At 42.2% G+C, this 18,069-nt stretch overlaps 1 protein-coding gene across 3 annotated transcripts in view; it reads left to right on the forward strand.

The window, feature by feature from the left end:
- dock11 (dedicator of cytokinesis 11) overlaps positions 1-18,069 on the forward strand; it is a 274,194-nt gene that overhangs the window by 204,855 nt on the left and 51,270 nt on the right. For all 3 annotated transcript variants that reach the window (XM_041195297.1, XM_041195295.1, XM_041195296.1), the window contains 2 exons: positions 3,347-3,453; positions 14,474-14,596. In XM_041195297.1, coding sequence (XP_041051231.1) covers positions 3,347-3,453; positions 14,474-14,596 — 230 coding nt within the window. The remainder of the gene's footprint in view (positions 1-3,346; positions 3,454-14,473; positions 14,597-18,069) is intronic.

Consider the following 18,069-nt stretch of genomic DNA (forward strand, 5'->3'; position numbering starts at 1 on the left):
CAGCTGAGGTCTAACGAGTGTCTTATATAAATTCAGCATAACCTCCCTGCTCTTGTCCTCTGTGCCCCTATTAATAAAGCATATGCTTTATTAACTGCTCTCTCCCCCACCTGTCCTGCCACTTTCAATGATCTATGTACATCTACACCCAAGTCTTTCTGCTCTTGCACCCCCTTCCAAATTTCACCCTTTATTTTATATTGTCAGCCCATGTTCCTTCTACCAACATGCATCACCTCTCACCTCTCCGCATTGAACTTCATCTGCCACCTGTCTGCCCACTCCACCAACTTGTCTATGTGTTTCTGAAGTTCTACACTGACCTCCTCGCAGTTCACAACACTCCCAAGCTTTATTCCATCCACAAACTTTGAAATTGTCCCCTGCACATCAAGATCTAGATCATTAATATATATCAGGAAAAGCAAGGGTCCCAATACCGACCCCTGGGGAACTCCACTACAAACCTTCCTCCAGTCCGAAAAACATTCATTGACCATTACTCTCTGCTTCCTATTCTTCAACCAATTTTATATCCATGTTGCTACTGTCCCTTTTATTCCATGAGCAATAACTTTTCTCACAAGTCTGTTGTGTGGCAACGTCAAATGCCTTTTCAAAGTCCATGTACTCCACATCAACAGCATTACCCTCATCAACCTTTTCCGTTACCTGTTCAAAACATTCCAGCAAGCTAGTTAAACACGATTTCCCCTTTAGAAATCCTTGCTGGCTGTTCCTTATCAACCCATATTTTTTCATGTGACTGCTAATTCTATCAGCATAATTGTTTCTAGAATCTTGCCCACCAGTGAAGTTAAACTGACTGGTCTGTAATTGCTGGGCTTATCCCTACAACCTTTTTTTGAACAAGGGCATAATGTTTGCAATTCTCCAGGCCTCTGGCATGACACCTGACTGTAGGGACGACTGAAAGATTATGGTCAGTGCCCCTGCAATTTCTACTCTCACTTCCTTCAATATCCTTGGATTCACCTCATCTGGTCCCGGCACCGGAGAAATAGAGAAAGACTGCAGAAGTCTGCAGCACAGAGGGATTTGGGGGTCCTCATGCATGAATCATAAAAAGCTAGCATACAAGCTCAGCAGGTAATAGGGAAGACAAATGGAATGTTGACCTTTATTTCAAAGGGAATGGAGTATAAAAATAGGGAAGTCTTGCTAAAACTATACAAGACACTAGTTAGACCACACCTAGAATACTGTGAACAGCTTTGGTCCCCGTCCCTAAGGAAAGATATACTGACATTGGGGGCAGTCCAGAGGAGGTTCACTAGGTTGATCATGGGTGTGGAGGGATTCTCTTATGAGGAGAGGTTGAGTAGGTTGGGCCTGTACTTATTGGAAATTAGAAGAATGAGATGTGACCTTATTGAAACATATAAGATTCTTAGGGGGCTTGACAGGGTAGATGCTGAGAGGTTGTTTCCCTTTGTGGGAGAGTCTAGGACCAGAGGGCATAATCTCAGAATAAGGGGGCGCCCATTTAAGACAGAGATAAGGAGGAATTTCTTCTCTCAGAGGATAGTCAATCTGTGGAATTCTTTACTGCAGAGGGCTATGGAGTCTGGGCCATTAAGTATATTCAAGACTGAGATGGACAGATTTTTAATCAGTAAGGGAATCAAGGGTTATGGGGGAAAGGCAGGAAAGTGGAGTTGAGGATTATCAGATCAGCCATGATCTCATTAAATGGTGGAGCAGACTCAATGGGCTGAATGGCCTGCTTCTGCTACTACTTCTTATGGTATTACAACTGAAATCCCTCACCCCTGCTACTGTTCCAGTAAATTTTCTCTGTACCTTCTCGAAGGCTTTGGCACCCTTTCTAAAATGTGAATATTAAAGCTTGTAAATGTAATAGCAGCTGCCTCAGGGGACATCTTGTCTTTGAGGAAGTTAAATGAGCCGCTAATGACTTTCTGATGACAATGAGTCAATGATTGATGGACCCTCTTCCCCAATTCCACTTCCTGCTGTCTGTGACCCTTTTCTTATGTAGTTATGACAGAATGTTGAGTGGAAAATCTCACACATCAGTCACCTGCCCAGCTTCTGGGCTTGCCAAACTCCACACAGTCGGTAAGGATGATGCTTTGCATGTAGATTCGCATGAGGTTACAAGCTCTGCTGGAGCAAATTCCTGGAACTTTCCTCATCACATGACCGCCTGCCTCCAACCACTCCACATGGTCAAATAGCCTTTTACTGTCTGTCCAATATTTTTATAATTAATTATTAACTTACAGCAAGTCCCATTCCCCCATTACCAATGTGCTCACTGAGCTACATTGGTTCCCAAGTCAAACAATGTCTTGATTTTCAAATTCTTGTTTGCAAATCCCTCTGTGGACTCACTTCTCCCTATCCCTGTAATCTCCTCCAGCCCCACAATGTCCAAACAAAGATAACAATTAAAGAAGCATTTTTTAATCTCGCTCTTTTTAAAAAAAAATTTGTTTGCTCACAGCAGTGTCCAGCAAATTAACCTTAAATTCCTAGAAACTGCTGAGAAGTTCTAAAGGTTTTGGCAACCCTAATCTCATTGGGATATCGAGCACTTCTATTGGTGTACTTAAGGGATAATCTGCAGTGGCCAGCAGGTTGTAGCTGCCTTCACCTTGAAAGGGAAGGTGTTGACCCTTCCTTTGGTTGGTGGCTGAAATCTGATTAATTAATTGGTAAACAATTGTTATTGCAATGTTGTTTTTAAAAAGTTTGAGTGCCCTACTCTTGTCATAAACCCTTCATCTCGAGCTCTTTATGCTCGGAGCAAGTTGCTGGCTGCTTTGTGACCTGCTGGAAGCCTTGCTTTCGATCAAAATGAGCTGAGGGGTACAGTGGGTAGTTTGCAAACAAACCCTGCAGTGGTTGACTCCAGTCTTTCAGCAAGTAAGTCAATAAAGCAACCTGGCTTGAATGGCAATGGAAATGGCTTGTGGAGTAACAAGGGCTGCTGGATCGCAAGGAGCTCAATATACATCACTAGTGAAGGCTTGTTTCACCCCCCCGGCTAATGGAATTTCTGAGTTCAGCAACGCAAATACTGACAAATGAAGTTCACTCTGCCCCTCCCCCTCGAAAACAAGGTACTGCAAATGCTGAAAATCTTACGTAGAGACAGAACATGCTGCAAAACACGAAACAGGGCAGGCAGCTTTGGAGCAAAAAAGAGTTAACATTGCAGGTCGGCAGAGTTTTATCATAAATGTTCCACAATCTGGTAGCTGATGTGTGGGACAGGCCTGAACAAATAACACCTGTTCAGATAAAAAGTACATTTAATATGCCTATGCTTAAAGTAATATTTTCCCTCCCCTCTTAGAATTGTTTCCCAAAGGCTGTGCAGCTTTCAAAGCAATCACTCCCAACATTGAGGAAGAAGCTGCAATGAAAGAGGATGCAGGAATGCAGGATGTCCACTACACTGAGGTAAGGTTTCAACACTGACTTGCTATTTTAACCATTCTTATAGGTATCTCCCCAAGAAGTACAGCACTAGTGTGAAAACTACAACTGATGGACTCCGAATGACTTGGTTTTCACTTCTCATCATCTTGGCATCATGAATCTTGTGTGTTGGGAGCACCTCCATCTCTAAGTCTGAAGGTTCAGGTTCAAACCCCACTCCAGATTTCTTTGCACTACTAAAGGAGTGCTACACACTGCCTGAATCATCATATTTCGATCTGAGCATAAACTATATCTATTCAGGTCGACTTTAAAGATTCCAAACCACAATTGGAAGAGGGAACAGGAAGGTTTCCCAATGGCCCGGTCAACATGTTTCCCATAATTCACAACAATAAAACAGATTAACCGCTCATTTGTTTCCACGACTGTTCCTGAGATCATAATAAGGCAAATTGTTGTTGCTTTTGCCTATATGGCAGTGACTGACTGCATGATGGAAATGGGAGGGTGATGATAGGTTGTCTCTGGACAGCTGAGCCAAGATGGGCCAAATGGCCATCTAAATATATAATTATCTTGCAATCTGATATAAATGGATGTTCCTTGTTATTCTTTCATCTTGTTGTTCCCAAGGGTTGTGAACATGGGTGTAAAGGGATCACCCAATTGCTGCTAAATTACTTTTGTTTGTGATGAGACCATTGCATTCCTTGAAAGTTTAGTGAAAAACATCTGAAAGAAAGTCTCGTATTTATCTAGCTCTTTACCACCGCTCACCATTTTCTTGATCCCAAGCCGGTTGGTGAAGTAATAAACTAGCCAGTAATACTTTTCTTGATACTAGGTTTATTCACAGAATGCATATGCTTGTTTCTTACCTACCAACCCAGTGTCCCAACAGCCTCTCTTTATAAGTGCTCTAAGTACTTAAATGATGCCCTTTATCTCTGCATTTTAACAACATAATTAACATGCCATTAACACTCTCAACTATTTCAGTACTTCACATGCAATGGATTATTTTTATGTGCAGTGATCATTGTGTTGTGATGGCTGAGGGACAATTGTTAGTCAGGTCAACTCATCTCCAAATAGTGACATTGGCTCTTCAACCTTCATCAGAATCACTAGAATAGACGGGTCAATCCCCAGGTTAAAGGAGATGACGGCTCCAGTAATAGAGCATTCCCCCTTCCCTGCATAATGGTTTTATCCTGTATTATTTGCTCAATCCCTGGAGTGATAGGGCAGTGAGTGTTACTAGCTGGACCAAGCTGCTCTTCCTCTTTTCACTAAAATATTTACTCATAACCACAAGCTAAATGTAAAGACAAAATACTGCGGATGCTGGAAATCTGAAACAAAAACAAAAAATGCTGGAAAAACTCAGCAGGTCTGACAGCATCTGTGGAGAGAAAAGCAGAGTTAACGTTTCAAGTCTGAAGAAGAGTCATATGGGCTCGAAACGTTAACTCTGTCTTTCTCTCCACAGATGCTGTCAGACCTGCTGAGTTTTTCCAGCATTTTTTGTTGTTTGTGAACTAAACGTTTATCTTTTCTCACCCTTACAATTGTCCGCACTTTCTATGGGCTGGGAATTAATTCCAAGGCACTGCGCCTTGGGTGTCTGCAGTCCTCCACTACAAAACCTTACTTTAAGGACAGACCTGGATGGGGAGTCCAGGCTACTGAATCATGTGGGTGAGTTGATTCTGATGCTGACGTACACATACTTCCAGAAAGAGAAGCCACACACCAATCAGGAATAGAAACATAAGGACTTGGTTTAGCTTTTGACAATTTGAAGAAATCAATTTATTCCACATGACAATGTGATCAATGTAATTCATTCTTATCCTTTTAAAGCACTGCACAATCTCATGCTAATGTTTTTATTATACATTCCTTTCGTTATGAGGATATAACTGCTGGAAACATTTGGCTTCTATTCACCCTGTTCCCTCCTTTCATAATTTTAAACACTTTTTTCCTATCGCCCTGTAATCAAAGCTCTAATAAAAGTGATAAACTCAGTGTAGGTGTAACGTTGAGCTATTACGAAACAAAAGTTGAAGATATGTGATTTTATCTAAGGTGCTTATGTCATTACCAGCCTAGGACTGACCAAATGGCATGGTGTATTAAAATTACTCATGATTGAAATGTCTGTCCAACTGTATATAGAAAGAAATAAAAACAGAAAGTGCTGGAAAAACTCAGCCGAGCTGGCCGAATCTGTGGAGAGAGAAACAGAGTTAAAGTTTCGAGTCCGTATGACTCTTCTTTGGAACTTGTACATAGAAAGAGTTTGTCATTTCACATTTGAAGGTGTCATGAAGTATGTGTCATTCTTGTGCTTTTTCAGTTCAGATATCATTATACTAAAATAGCAACACATTGCCCTTCTCTTATTTTAAACAGAAAACAAGTCTACTTTCCACAAACCTCAATAAGTGAACAACAACTCAAACGATTTCTGCGCACTTGGCAATCTAGAGAAAAACTTTCCTAAGCAAGAGCAATTAGCTTCTAATTAATTTCAGAATATAAAGACATGGGAACAGGAGTTTTTTTTTTAATTCTTTCAGGGAAATGGGCATTGCTGGCAAGGCCAGCATTTGTTGCCCATCCCTAATTGCCCTTGAATTGAATGGCTCTTGCAAGGCCATTTCAGAGGACAGTTAAGAGAAAACCACATCCCTCTGGGTATGGAGTCACGTGTAGGCCAGACCAGGTAAGGATGGCAGATTTCCTTCCCTAAAGGGCATTAGTGAACCAGGTGAGTTTTTATAACAATCAGTGATAGTTGTCGTGGTTACCATGACTGAGACTAGCGTAATATTCTGGATTTATTAATTGAATATAAAAATCCACCAACTGCAGTGGTGGGATTTGAAACCAGAGCATTTACTTGGGTCTCTGGATTACTTCTCCAGTGACATTACCACTGTGCCACCACCTCCCCACAAGGGTAGGAAGTAGACCTTTCAGCCCTTCGAGTCTATTTCGTCATTCAATTAAATCATGGCTGATGTACATTTACAGAAAATGGGGGAAAGTATTGAGCAGTAGACTAAAAGGGCAGGCTCATTTAAAACATATTAATAACTCAACATGCAGACTGCGATCTCGACCCCAGACTATTTGTGAGCACCATCACACTTTTTGCTAATGTTTGATCTTAACAATAGAACCTGTATTCAGTTTTGAATGTATAATATTAAAGCTATGTATATTCGGCAGAGCAGACTAGATTTTAATTTTGATTCTGAGGAGCTATGTTGAAGTTTGTGGTTCAGTTCATCGCTCCGGTTGCCACGTAGCAGTCATTGTTATCTCCTTTATGTGCAGTCACTGCCAATGTCCTACACATTTCCTTGCAGCCCACAACTCTTCTGTAATGGGAAATTTAGCAATAGATAGAGGTAGAAAAAGTGAAGGAAGAGAAATGGAAATGAAAGTAAAGCAGCTGAAGCAATGCAGCAGAAAAAGTAAAATAAAGATTTGTATTTCTACAGCATCTGTCGTAATCTCAGGATGACTTAAATCAAAGTACAGCCAATAAAATACTCTTGAAGTGTTGCCACTGTTGTAATATACGAAATGCAGCAACAAATTTGCACACAGCATGTTCCCATAAACATAAATATGATCCCGACCAAATAATCTTCTTTTGTGTTGCTGATTGAGGGATAAATTTGGTGTCGACCCCGGGAAAACTCCCCTGCTCTTCTTTGATTACTGCCATGGGATCTTTTGCATCCGCCTGAGAGGGCCTTGGTTCAATGTCTCATCCGAAAGAAAAGCACTTCCAACAGTGCAGGACTCCCTCAGTAATGCATTCTGAGTACCAGCCTGAATTCTGATCTCAAAGGTGGGGCTGGAACCCGCAACCTTCTGACTCAGAGGTGAGAGTGCTAACACCTGTAGTTGTGGTGGATATGGCAAAGCATCAACAAAACTAGAGCATGGGTTCATCATGTAATTATAGAGCCAACATGATCCATGGCCACAGCGGTCGATGGCCATCATCCGACACGTATGATGAGCCCCAAACAAGGAGAAAAGAAAATCACAGAATAGAGAGCCAAGTAAAAAAAAAATTGAAAGGAAAGCTAGAGGAAGAAAGGAATCCATAATATTACCTAAACTTGATAATGGATATTCAAATGGCTTCCGTTCAGGAACAAACATTTTTCTTATGAGTCAGTCAATGTAAATCATTCTTTTATAATTCATCTGTCTTTAGATGGTTGCCATAGGTAAGATTGGGCCAGAATTTACTGTAAAAATAATGGTGAGGCAAACAGCACTCCCTTCAATTTATGCACATATCTTATAGCAACTCCCAGTCAGAGCAGATGCACAGTTAATCCAGAAGTTGCTGATGAAGGTGTGCTGCCTCTCTTGTCGGCTGCAAAAAAACAGAGGCTGGAACTTTCCGGCCCCTCCCACTGGTGGGATCTTCCGGCCCTGCTGAAGTCAGTGGACGTTTGAATGGCTCACCACATCGGCTGCAAGGGAACCCCTGCAGTGGGGCTGGAAGATTCTGGCCAGAATCTCATTGCCTGACTCCCTATTTAAAATCTTTAATCAGTGTGAAATTGCTGTACTTGCACTGTAGATACAGACTACAGTCACCACAGGAAATTAAGATTTGTCCATTTCTGTCTAATTATCATTTTTAAACAATGTGAGAAATATTAATTACTGCCAAACAACCTCCGGGACACTGAAACTTAACTTTATAACTGTGGATCCTCATGCCTTCAGATTTTACTTAATCCAAACTTTCTTTCCTTCTCTTTATTTTGCTTTCTGTACTGATTAGAATTTACTCGTTCTGACTGATACTTCCTGTGCCTTCCATTCAACAATTCTTCCATCTGGCTGACTGAGGTGACACACGGTTTCTTGCCCAGTTCCCATAGGTCCCAGGTGCCCTCTAGGTTTAGCGTGTTGTGCAATTTGGATCTCTAATTTACAGCATCTTCCAGTGTAAAAAGTCATGGAAATTAACTGGACAAGGGCAAGTCTAACAAACGGTGTCCAGTTAAGGTAAGTTTTGGTTTATAGTGCTTCCTCTGCCTCAGGACAGGACAACAGCAATTGCACAGCTGTGGATTTTTATATTGTACAGCCCACTTCTGTTGTACAAATAAAAAACAGTCAAGTAACTTGTCCAGTCAGCCTCCCGTTCTGAGCAGAATTCCCCTTTATCCTGGTGAAAGCCAGTGCAAAGGTTATAGGAAAAGGAAAAACTTGCAGCATATGATTTCAGAGCTCTGGGAAAAGACGGGGTGTGGGATTAATTGGATACTTCTCTCAAAAGGCTGCCACAGGTACAATGAGCTGTGGTAGGATAGCCTCCTTCCATACTTCAAGATCCTACGGCATAATTAAAAGCAGAAAATGCTGAAAAATGCTCAAGGCAGCCAGCATCTAAGAGAAAAAAAACACATTTTGGGAAGGGTTTTTTGTCAGAACAGCAGGGGCCACCCCAAAATTTCGACCTTTGTTCTCATTCTGATAGCTGCCTAGACTGGAATGAAGTTCCTATCTTTTATGCTTTTGTTTGGGGTTTTTGGCATTTGTGGTTTAAATTTCTGTCTGTTCTGTAACTGGTTTCAGATCCTGTCTACTTACACTTATCTTCTACACGTTCTTCCTCCTCAGTGTGTTGAAATCTCAACTTACCACAACATCCTGCACTGTAACTTGGACAGCCTCTGAACCACAGAATCATGCATTCCTCACTTCCCTCAAGCTGCTGATTACTCCACCCCCCTCCTCTGGTTGCTGCCCCCCTCTCCCACTCAAGCTGCTGGTCACACCCTCCCCCTCAGGCTGAGCCCCCCACCCACAGGGAGCTGGCCCCTCCACCCCCTCAGCCTACTTGTCATTTCCCTTTACCCAGGCTGGTGCGTGGCACCCCTTCCCCCACCCCCCATCTGCCCGCTCTTCACAGGCTGCTAGTCACACACCCGCCCCCTCAGTCTGTTGCCCCCCCTCCTTCTCAGGCTGCTGCTCCCATCCACAGGTTGAAGCCCCCCCTCCATCCCCTTGGGCTGCTGCCCCCTTCCCCAGGTTATTTACTCACCCTCCCCAGGTTGCTGGCTTCCTTTAGTCTTCCCTCCAATTTATCAACCTTTGAAACCAAAATGTTGCATCATCAAACAAGTTTGTTCTCTGTACAAGTTATTTCAACCATGATTGAGGTGTTTAAAATGTTGAGGGGGTTCAATAAGGTAAATGCAGAGAAACAATTTCCTCTGGTGAGGGTATTAAGAACAAGGGGAACATAATCTTAAAATTAGAGCTAGGCCATGAGTGAAAGCAAGAAACACTTTTCACACAAAGGGTGGAGCAAACCTGGAAGTCTCTCCCACGGAAGAGTGTTAAACTGGGGTGGGGGAAGCTGGAGTTTCAAGATTAAAATTGACAGATTTTTGTTAGATAAGTGGTTCAAAGTGAAGGCAGGTTAATGACTTTGAGGTTTTAATCAGCTCTTCTCTAATTGATTGGTGGAACAAGTTCAAGTGGATGAATAGCCAACCAATGTTCCAAATATTTTCTCTTGGAATTTCTGTTTGCCTGCTTTACACAGCCAGGGAGAGGGGACAGTTAGACAGGAAGGTAAGAAGTAAAACTGGTGGCAAGGGCCAGGATTCAGGAGAGAATCCATATTTTGATGGCTGTTGGTGAAGTGAGGTGTACAATCTTGCAGAATAATATCTACCTCTCAAATAGTTCTTGTTTTCAATTAAGAGAAATTCCATGTCAATTATAGCAGCAAAAGGAATCTGGTCATGTTTTGCTAAATGAGTATTAGTGTTTCCAAATCTAGGTCCAGTTTGGTTTGAGTCCATAACTCATGATTTGCTGAGAATAACTAAAATACTGGTGCAATATGGCTGCTATTCTGGCAGTGAAATGATGGCTTTGGGGACCACATGGAGAGTTTGCAGCCGTAGCAAAGCATATCACTTTTGCCTCCGAGTCAGAAGGTTGTGTGTTCAAGTCTCACTTCAGAAAGTTGCACACATAATCCAAGCTATCTGTGATGGCATAGTGATATTATCGCTGGACTAGTAATCCAGAATGTTCTTGGGATTTGCGTTTGAATCCCACCGTGGCAATAAAAATCTGGAAGTAAAAGCTTAATGATGACCGTTGGGGAAGAGCATCTACCGTCCTTACCTGGTCTGGCCTACATGTGACACCAGACCCACAGCAATGTGGTTGACTCGTATAAACCCTCTGAACAACAGCGGTTAAGGATGGGCAATAAATGCTGGCCTAGCCAGCAACACCCACATCCAATGAATAAAAAAAATACTCCAATGCAGCACTCTGAGAAATTTCTCCACTTTCAGAATAAGACTTTGATTAGTGTGAGTCGTCTCTTCAAGCACACCTCAAGACCCTTAAATTCCGTTCTCCCATCTCAAACCACTGCCCTGGTCAAAAGTTGATCTGATCTGAAGTTTGCTTTCTATATACTTTCTCACTACAGGGTTCTCCATATCAGTGGTCCCAGTAAACCTTAGCTGTGGTTTGGAGATCACTTAGTTCCACAATCTTTGATTTCTTATGGTTACTTGAGTTCCCTTTTGACAGAGGTTCTTTTCAGAAATTACTGCCTGTAACCATCCTATAAAGTGTGTATGGATTAAAGGAGATACAGTTGCCAGCATTTGTAAGTCCAGGGTCAGCCTTGGCTCTCTCATCTAAGTCAAAGGGTCATGGGTGCAAGTCCCAGCCCAGAGGCTTGAGACTGACAGTACTGAGAGAGTGCTTAATTGCTGAGGCTGCCATCTTTCAGGTGAGATGTAAACTGGGGTTGCATCTGTTCTCTCAGGTGTGAAAGATCCCATGACACTATTTGAAAAAGAGTTAGGGCATTTCTTGTGCCCTGGGCAACGTTTTTGCCTCAACCATCATTATTGGTACAACAGATATCTGATCGTTTTTGCATTGCTGTTTGTGAAAGCTTTGTTTGTGTTTCCTACATTACAACAGTAACTGCATTTAATAAAGGAAACCAATAGCTATAAAACTTTGTGAAGCTTCCTGAGGTTGGAAGATGCTATAAATGCAAATGTGTTTGTCGGTAGTCCTAATGCAGCTTATATATATCTATATCTATCTACATGCACACACTCATATCTTATATATGTATATAAAAGTGGCATGTTCCTGTTTAAACTTATTCTTCAGTTCAGGTATAACCAAGTATAACCAATGAAGCAGCAATTCGCTTGCACTTCTTTCAATTTAGTTTATTGGATGTGCTGCTCACAATGCGGTCTCCTCTACATTGGGGAAACTAAACACAGACTGGATGACCACTTTGTGGAGCACTTTCATTCAGTCTGCAAGCATGACCTAGACCTTCCTGTCACTTGCCATTTCAGTTCACCATCTTGCTGTCATGCCCACATGTCCACCCTCGGCCTGTTGCAATGGTCCAATGAAGCCCAACACAAACTAGAGGAACAGCAGCTCATCTTCCGATTAGGCACTTTACAGCCTTCTGGGCTTAACATTGAGTTCAACAACTTCAGACCATGAACTCTGTCCTCCATTTTGATATTTTTTGACAACCCCTGCCCCACAAGGGCCAGTCTGTAACTTGTTCTTATGTTTTGCTTTCAGAGAGCACTGACCTTTGTTCTGCTATTAAAACATTCTGCTAACTGACCTTTACGCCACTATTAATACCTGCCTTAGTCTTTAACACTATCATTACTATTCCCTTTGTTTTGTGTCCATGGCATCTTTGTCAAATTTCTCCTGCACTCCAGCCTATCCCTGACCCTTTATTTTGCTCCAGCTGCTCCACCCACTTTCTTCAACAGTATAAAACCCATCACCTCTCTTCAGCTCTGACTCAAAATGTTAACTGTTTCTCTATCCGCAGACGCTGCCAGGTCTACTGAGTTTTTCCAGCATTTTCTGTTTTTATTTCAGATTTCCAGCATCTGCAGTATTTTGCTTTTATATAACCATTCCGTCCCCTTGCTCAGCTGCTCTTAGTCATAATGTCGAGGGCTGAAGATGCTTCCATTCACACAAATTTCCATTCTGTGGTCTACTTAAATTAACCAAGGTTTGAATTGTGGTTAAGCTGAAAGTTACCATTCTAATTTAGTGATTTTTATTGTCCAGCTCAATGATACAGTGCCACTCTGATCAGTAATCATGTGTGGTTTTCAATTCCATCTCACTTTGGAAATATACAAAGTTGTAGAGTTTGCAGTTTCAGGCCAGTTTTCAGAGCCTCTGCCTTGGCGGGTGACCTAATACATGGTACTTAAGGAACTTCAAGATGCAGAACCACATGGGGAACTAGGTGGCATGGTGGGTTAGACTCTGACCTTTCACTTCGGCACCTATATTTAAGCCCATCCCAGACACTGCTGGCTGCCAGGACCCTGTGTGAACTGGGTTTAGGCAGTCTCCATCCTGCTCTTACAAGAGGTGGGTTCACAGTACACAATTGTGCTTCATTTGGGACTAGTTGGCCATCTCACTCCAAATGGTTTGAAGAATGGAAGGGGTGTGAAACTGAGGCATGTTGCTAGGACAGTGTAGAGGAAACTTTGTTGTACCTCCACCTTCTATACCTTAACAGGGAGTGCTTGATAAACAGGGTGCCCAGCTCAATGTTTGTTTTAAAGCCCCACAAATAATTATAAAGCTTCTTACCTTTAATTACAGCATTTCCCATTAGTAATGGCAGTCTTTCCTGTTGCATGTAGCCCAGCTTAACCATCTGGATAAGCTTTAACTTATTTGAAAAATTAGCCAAAGTTTTAATCATCTCTTTTAAGATTTAATGCATCTATTTTGTCAATGAATTTCATTATCTCTATCTTTGTGGTCACAGTCTGTGGTATCATTTCCCACTGTGATGGAAGCAGTGGTTCTGTCCTCTATCAGTTTAGTAAATCTTCTGGATCATATTTGGTTTTCATATGTGTGATTCTAACTAAACAGTGAAATTGTGTTTTTAAACATTGGCTTCAGGTGGCTGCAACTTCCACACCTAGTTTCTCACCTCCCTAACATTGCCCAACTCCAGTCCTGCCGTGGCTCACCTCCGACTAAATATTGTGAAGACTGAAGCCATTGCCTTTGGTGCCCGCCACAAACTGTGCCCCCTAGCCGCTGACTCCATTTTCCCCCGCTGCCTGAGGCTGAAGGCTGTTTGCAACCTTGGTGTCATAATTGATCCTGAGATGAGATTCTGACTCTGTGATTTTTTTGGCCTCTTGTGCCTCCCTGATGTTAATCGCTTGTTAATTATTAGCCCTGCAGCAAAATGGGTGTTAACGGTGCACAGTCTCAGTTCATCATAGGTGCAGCAAACTGCCTTCTCACTGTTAACACAAAAACTAGGGAAACAGTCTAAACCATAATCACAAGAAGTGACGAAGTGCACATCCCATGCCAATGTTTTAGAAGACTAGGACTGTGGGGAGTGGATGGTGGCAGACATCTGAGCTCCAAATAGATGTTCACAATTCAAACCCAGGCTAATACTCCACTACTGAGGGAGTGCGGCACTGTCAGGCCTGTCAAACCATGGTATTAAACCAAATCCTCATCTGTTCTCTCGTGCGGATGTAAAAGATCCCACAGTATTATTTCAGAAGCAGTAGCAGTGTTCTCCTGGTGTCTTCACCAATATTTATCCCTCAACCAAATCACTGAAACAGATTATCTGGCCATTAAAAAATCACTCTTTGTGAGACCTTGCTGTGTGCATATTGGTTGTCTTATTGTTTCTATGTGACAACGATGATTTAATTCAAAAGTACTTCATTAGCTGTTAAAGTGCTTTAGGACATCCTGAAGTCATGAAAGGTACAAGTCCTTTTTAATTTAGTAGATATTAAAAGATCTAACCCTGCAACTCCCAAAACGTCAGCAAAGTTAGTTTAGTTATAGTTAGATTCAGCACAGGTTTGGTTTTGTTGGAATACTCGGCTGCCTCTGTGGTTGAATGATTAATATTCAATGTTCTCTGCAGGATGTGCTTGTGGAGCTATTGGAGAAGTGTGCAGACGGGCTGTGGAATGCAGAACGCTATGAGTTAATGGCAGTGATTTACAAGTTCATCATTCCTATCTATGAGAAACGGAGAGAATTTGAGGTATGTGTCTGCTGTTCGTTTAGAAGAGCTAAACCTGGGAGAGTCCTGGTAACAGGGCTTCCTGCTGATGTGCAACACTATCAATGTATTTCATTCAATTTCCACTGACTGGCAACAATGACTGGAAAGTCATTGGCTCAGACTTTGTGGAGTTGGGCTGCATAGAGAGGCCTTAAAAAATGCCAGGCAGAACCCAATTCTAGGATTCACATCCCCATTTCTGTTTCCAGCTATTTTTACCAGTGTGAGATAAGGGTGCAAGGAGTGAGCCCACGAGCAACAGTCCCACCCTTGCCCCTCCATTGCAGGGATGGGCAGTTCAAAGACCCATAATTTTGATGGAATCAGACCCCATTCTGTTAGTAGACATAGTTTACAACTTCTCAGAGGCGTCAGGAACTATGGGGGTCACAGTCCAAATTTAAGAAACTAAAAAGAACAGCCATTTGACATTTCCATTGAAATACATTGCCCCTCTTAGCTTCTCATCAAGCTTTCAATCAATCACTCATAGACATTCATAGTATCAAGGTAAGACACTTTTATCCACTGCAACCGTGCAATCTTGAATAAATAAACATATAAGCATTGAAAAAATACATCAACAAAAAATAAGCAATTACAACAGAAATGTCAGTCAAACAAAGCTTGCACTCCTCTTATAGCAGTGTTAATATTGCCTGCTGAGCTAAGTGGATTAGACACGCTTGGAGCTCAGCCAAGCATTCATAATGAGGCCATGTCAACTGTGGGTACAGTTGCCAGTAGCCTTATTATGACTAATCCACTTGGCTCGGCAGGGAATGTTGACACAGTTGCAGAAGTGAGTGCAACCATTGTTTGATTGGCATCCATATTACATAGTAGTAAGTTATTCTTTGAAGTTTTTTACTGCTTGTCTGTTAATTTACACAAAATTAAGTGGTCCAAAGTGGATAAAAGCTTTTGAAAATTTGGCCGTAGTTGATTGATACTTTGAAGGAGTTGTAATCTGAACTTCTCTTTTCAAAGGATTTTTTCAAAGCATCTGCTCATGCTGTCAGTTTCAGTATCAATTCAAAGACTTGCTAGACATTGATTCATAGTGAATACTGGGAGAATGAGGGATATAAGGGGACATGGAAGGGGCATGGGCGATATGGGAGAGAATGGAAGAGCATGGGGATATGAAAGGACATGGAGTGCATGGGAAGTTGAAGGCTTGAGGACCTGACAATCATGATTATAACTGGGTTAATGTCCTAGTAAATGAAGGTAGACATTCTAAACTGACAGCCTCACCACCCACCCACCTCCGTTGCCACCTTGGGCCTATCTCTGGAGGCAGCGGACCCAACTCCATCCTGACCCCACCTCCCCAGTTCTAAAATATAGTGGGCGGGGGCCTCCTTAATGGAGAAGGGTTTACTAAATAGGAACTCCCCCGACTCCCGCTTCACGTCTCCTTCACAAAAATCTGGTCCATTTTGTTTAATTCCAAATTGATCTATAATGAGGAAAGATGTAAATATAAGCCCCTCTCCTCCAGCTGATCAAGCCAAAAATAGGCCCTACCCCCAGAGCTGCTATATCAAGAGAGAACTGGAGCCAATCTTTACTCAAACTAAAATTTATTTACAGAGTGAAACATTGCAAATATACACCTGCTAACTCAACCACATAGTTTCAGTATGTCTTTTTATACCTGCTCAAATGAAAATCCCATTAATACCCTCTACCTGCATATAATTAAACACAACTGATAGTTGACAAAAGATTCCAGCCAAGCACAGTCATGTCTTCCAGGGATCCAGCCAAGTATAGGGCCCACTCCCAGGAGAGCCAAGCATGGGACCCAGCCCCAGGGGATCCAGCTAAAATAGGCCCTTCGGCTCTGGGATCCAGTCAAATAAAGACCATTAGGGGGATGCGCAGAAATATAGACCCTCACCCAAGGCTCTGTGCAATTATGAGATCCCTGGTAAAATGTATCATGGAACATATGCAATGAGCTGCTGGATTCAATTATTGCAGCATTCAAATCGATTGTCAGAGGGGATGAGGCATAGATCAAAGGCAGTGTCATGTGAGGGTGCAGAGGGGCCCTCAGTGTCCTTGGTGCCCACAGCTCTAAGAATCTTATAACCCCTCCAATCTGGTGGGTAAACTCTTGAGATGTGTGTGCTTAGCAGGATACGTAATCTCGTCCACATGTCCTCCTTTCCCTCTGAGATATTTTGGCAATGTTCAGGTCTTCAGTAAAACCCTCCCCAGCAAACCACTAATGATTAGTAAGGATTTGTCTTAAGACTCTGATGCTAACCCAAGGCTTTCCTCTATATTTCAAGACTTTCTGATGAGGTAACTGTTACCAATCCCCAATCTCGGTGTGCTGACGAAATATATAGAGCAAATTATCATCTTTGATATGGGAGTCAGGAGATTACCTGACATGGTGATTCCCTCCTCCTGAGCAGCAGTAGCCATCAACACTATTTTCAATTGGTAGAGTTGCAGCAGGCGTGAAGTAGAGGTGGAGGTGGGCCAATGCCCACATGGCCTGGTTAAAAGGCCCACCTTCCTTCACTGAGACATTGGCCCAGTTCTAGAGATAAATGTAAGGCTCCCTAAATCTTCATCATCTTGCCCCCTTACCTCCCTCATGCCCATCACCCCAACTTTCCCCCATACCCCTACTCACCCCCTTACCACACAAAATACTCCCCCAAATCACTCACCCAGTACCCATTAAAAATAGAAGTCACAAGTCCTATAATAACATGTGGAAGTTCACAGATCTGTCAAATAAATAGAAATTACCTGAACATCCATTTAAAACACATTATTTTCTTAAAATTCATAAATCTTTCAAAATGAACAAGCTCACATTCCCCTTGACAACTGTCAACAACCCTTGCTGAGCAGAATCATTAGTAGTTTGGAAGGCAGCCAAGCATTCATAATTATAGTCCACTGAACAACTATGTCAACAAACCCTCCTGAGCAGAATCCATTAGAGACTTTGAACACAGATGGAAGCTCATCCAACAGATGACTTGAAGAGAAAATGAAAACAATGGGGAGACGCCACACAATGACATCTGGAATTCCCTACTGTACAATGCAGAATAGTACATTTTATCTATGGATAATGTACTCTGGTGCAGGTTAAGACTTACCACTTTTCCAATGCTGTTCTTTCCCTTGACAACTTGCCAGTTATCAGAACTAACAACCTGGCAACCACATTATTGAATGGTCAGTTACGTTTTGATCACTCACGATATTGAAAACAGGTATAACTTATGCTACAGCATTTCATTATGATATGTGAAGTAGGCAAACCTTTTCTACTTATCTTTCATACAGCTCCAACCTCCAAACCATTCTTCACCCATGGTCCACCACACCTCTGAACTAGTATAATTCACATTGCCTGCCAAAACTGACTTGGTTCCAAGAAAATTGGGGGAAAGTCTGAAATGTCCACTTGT

The sequence above is a fragment of the Carcharodon carcharias genome, chromosome 9 (genome assembly GCF_017639515.1).
Source record: "Carcharodon carcharias isolate sCarCar2 chromosome 9, sCarCar2.pri, whole genome shotgun sequence".
Classification (NCBI taxonomy): Eukaryota; Metazoa; Chordata; class Chondrichthyes; order Lamniformes; family Lamnidae; genus Carcharodon; species Carcharodon carcharias.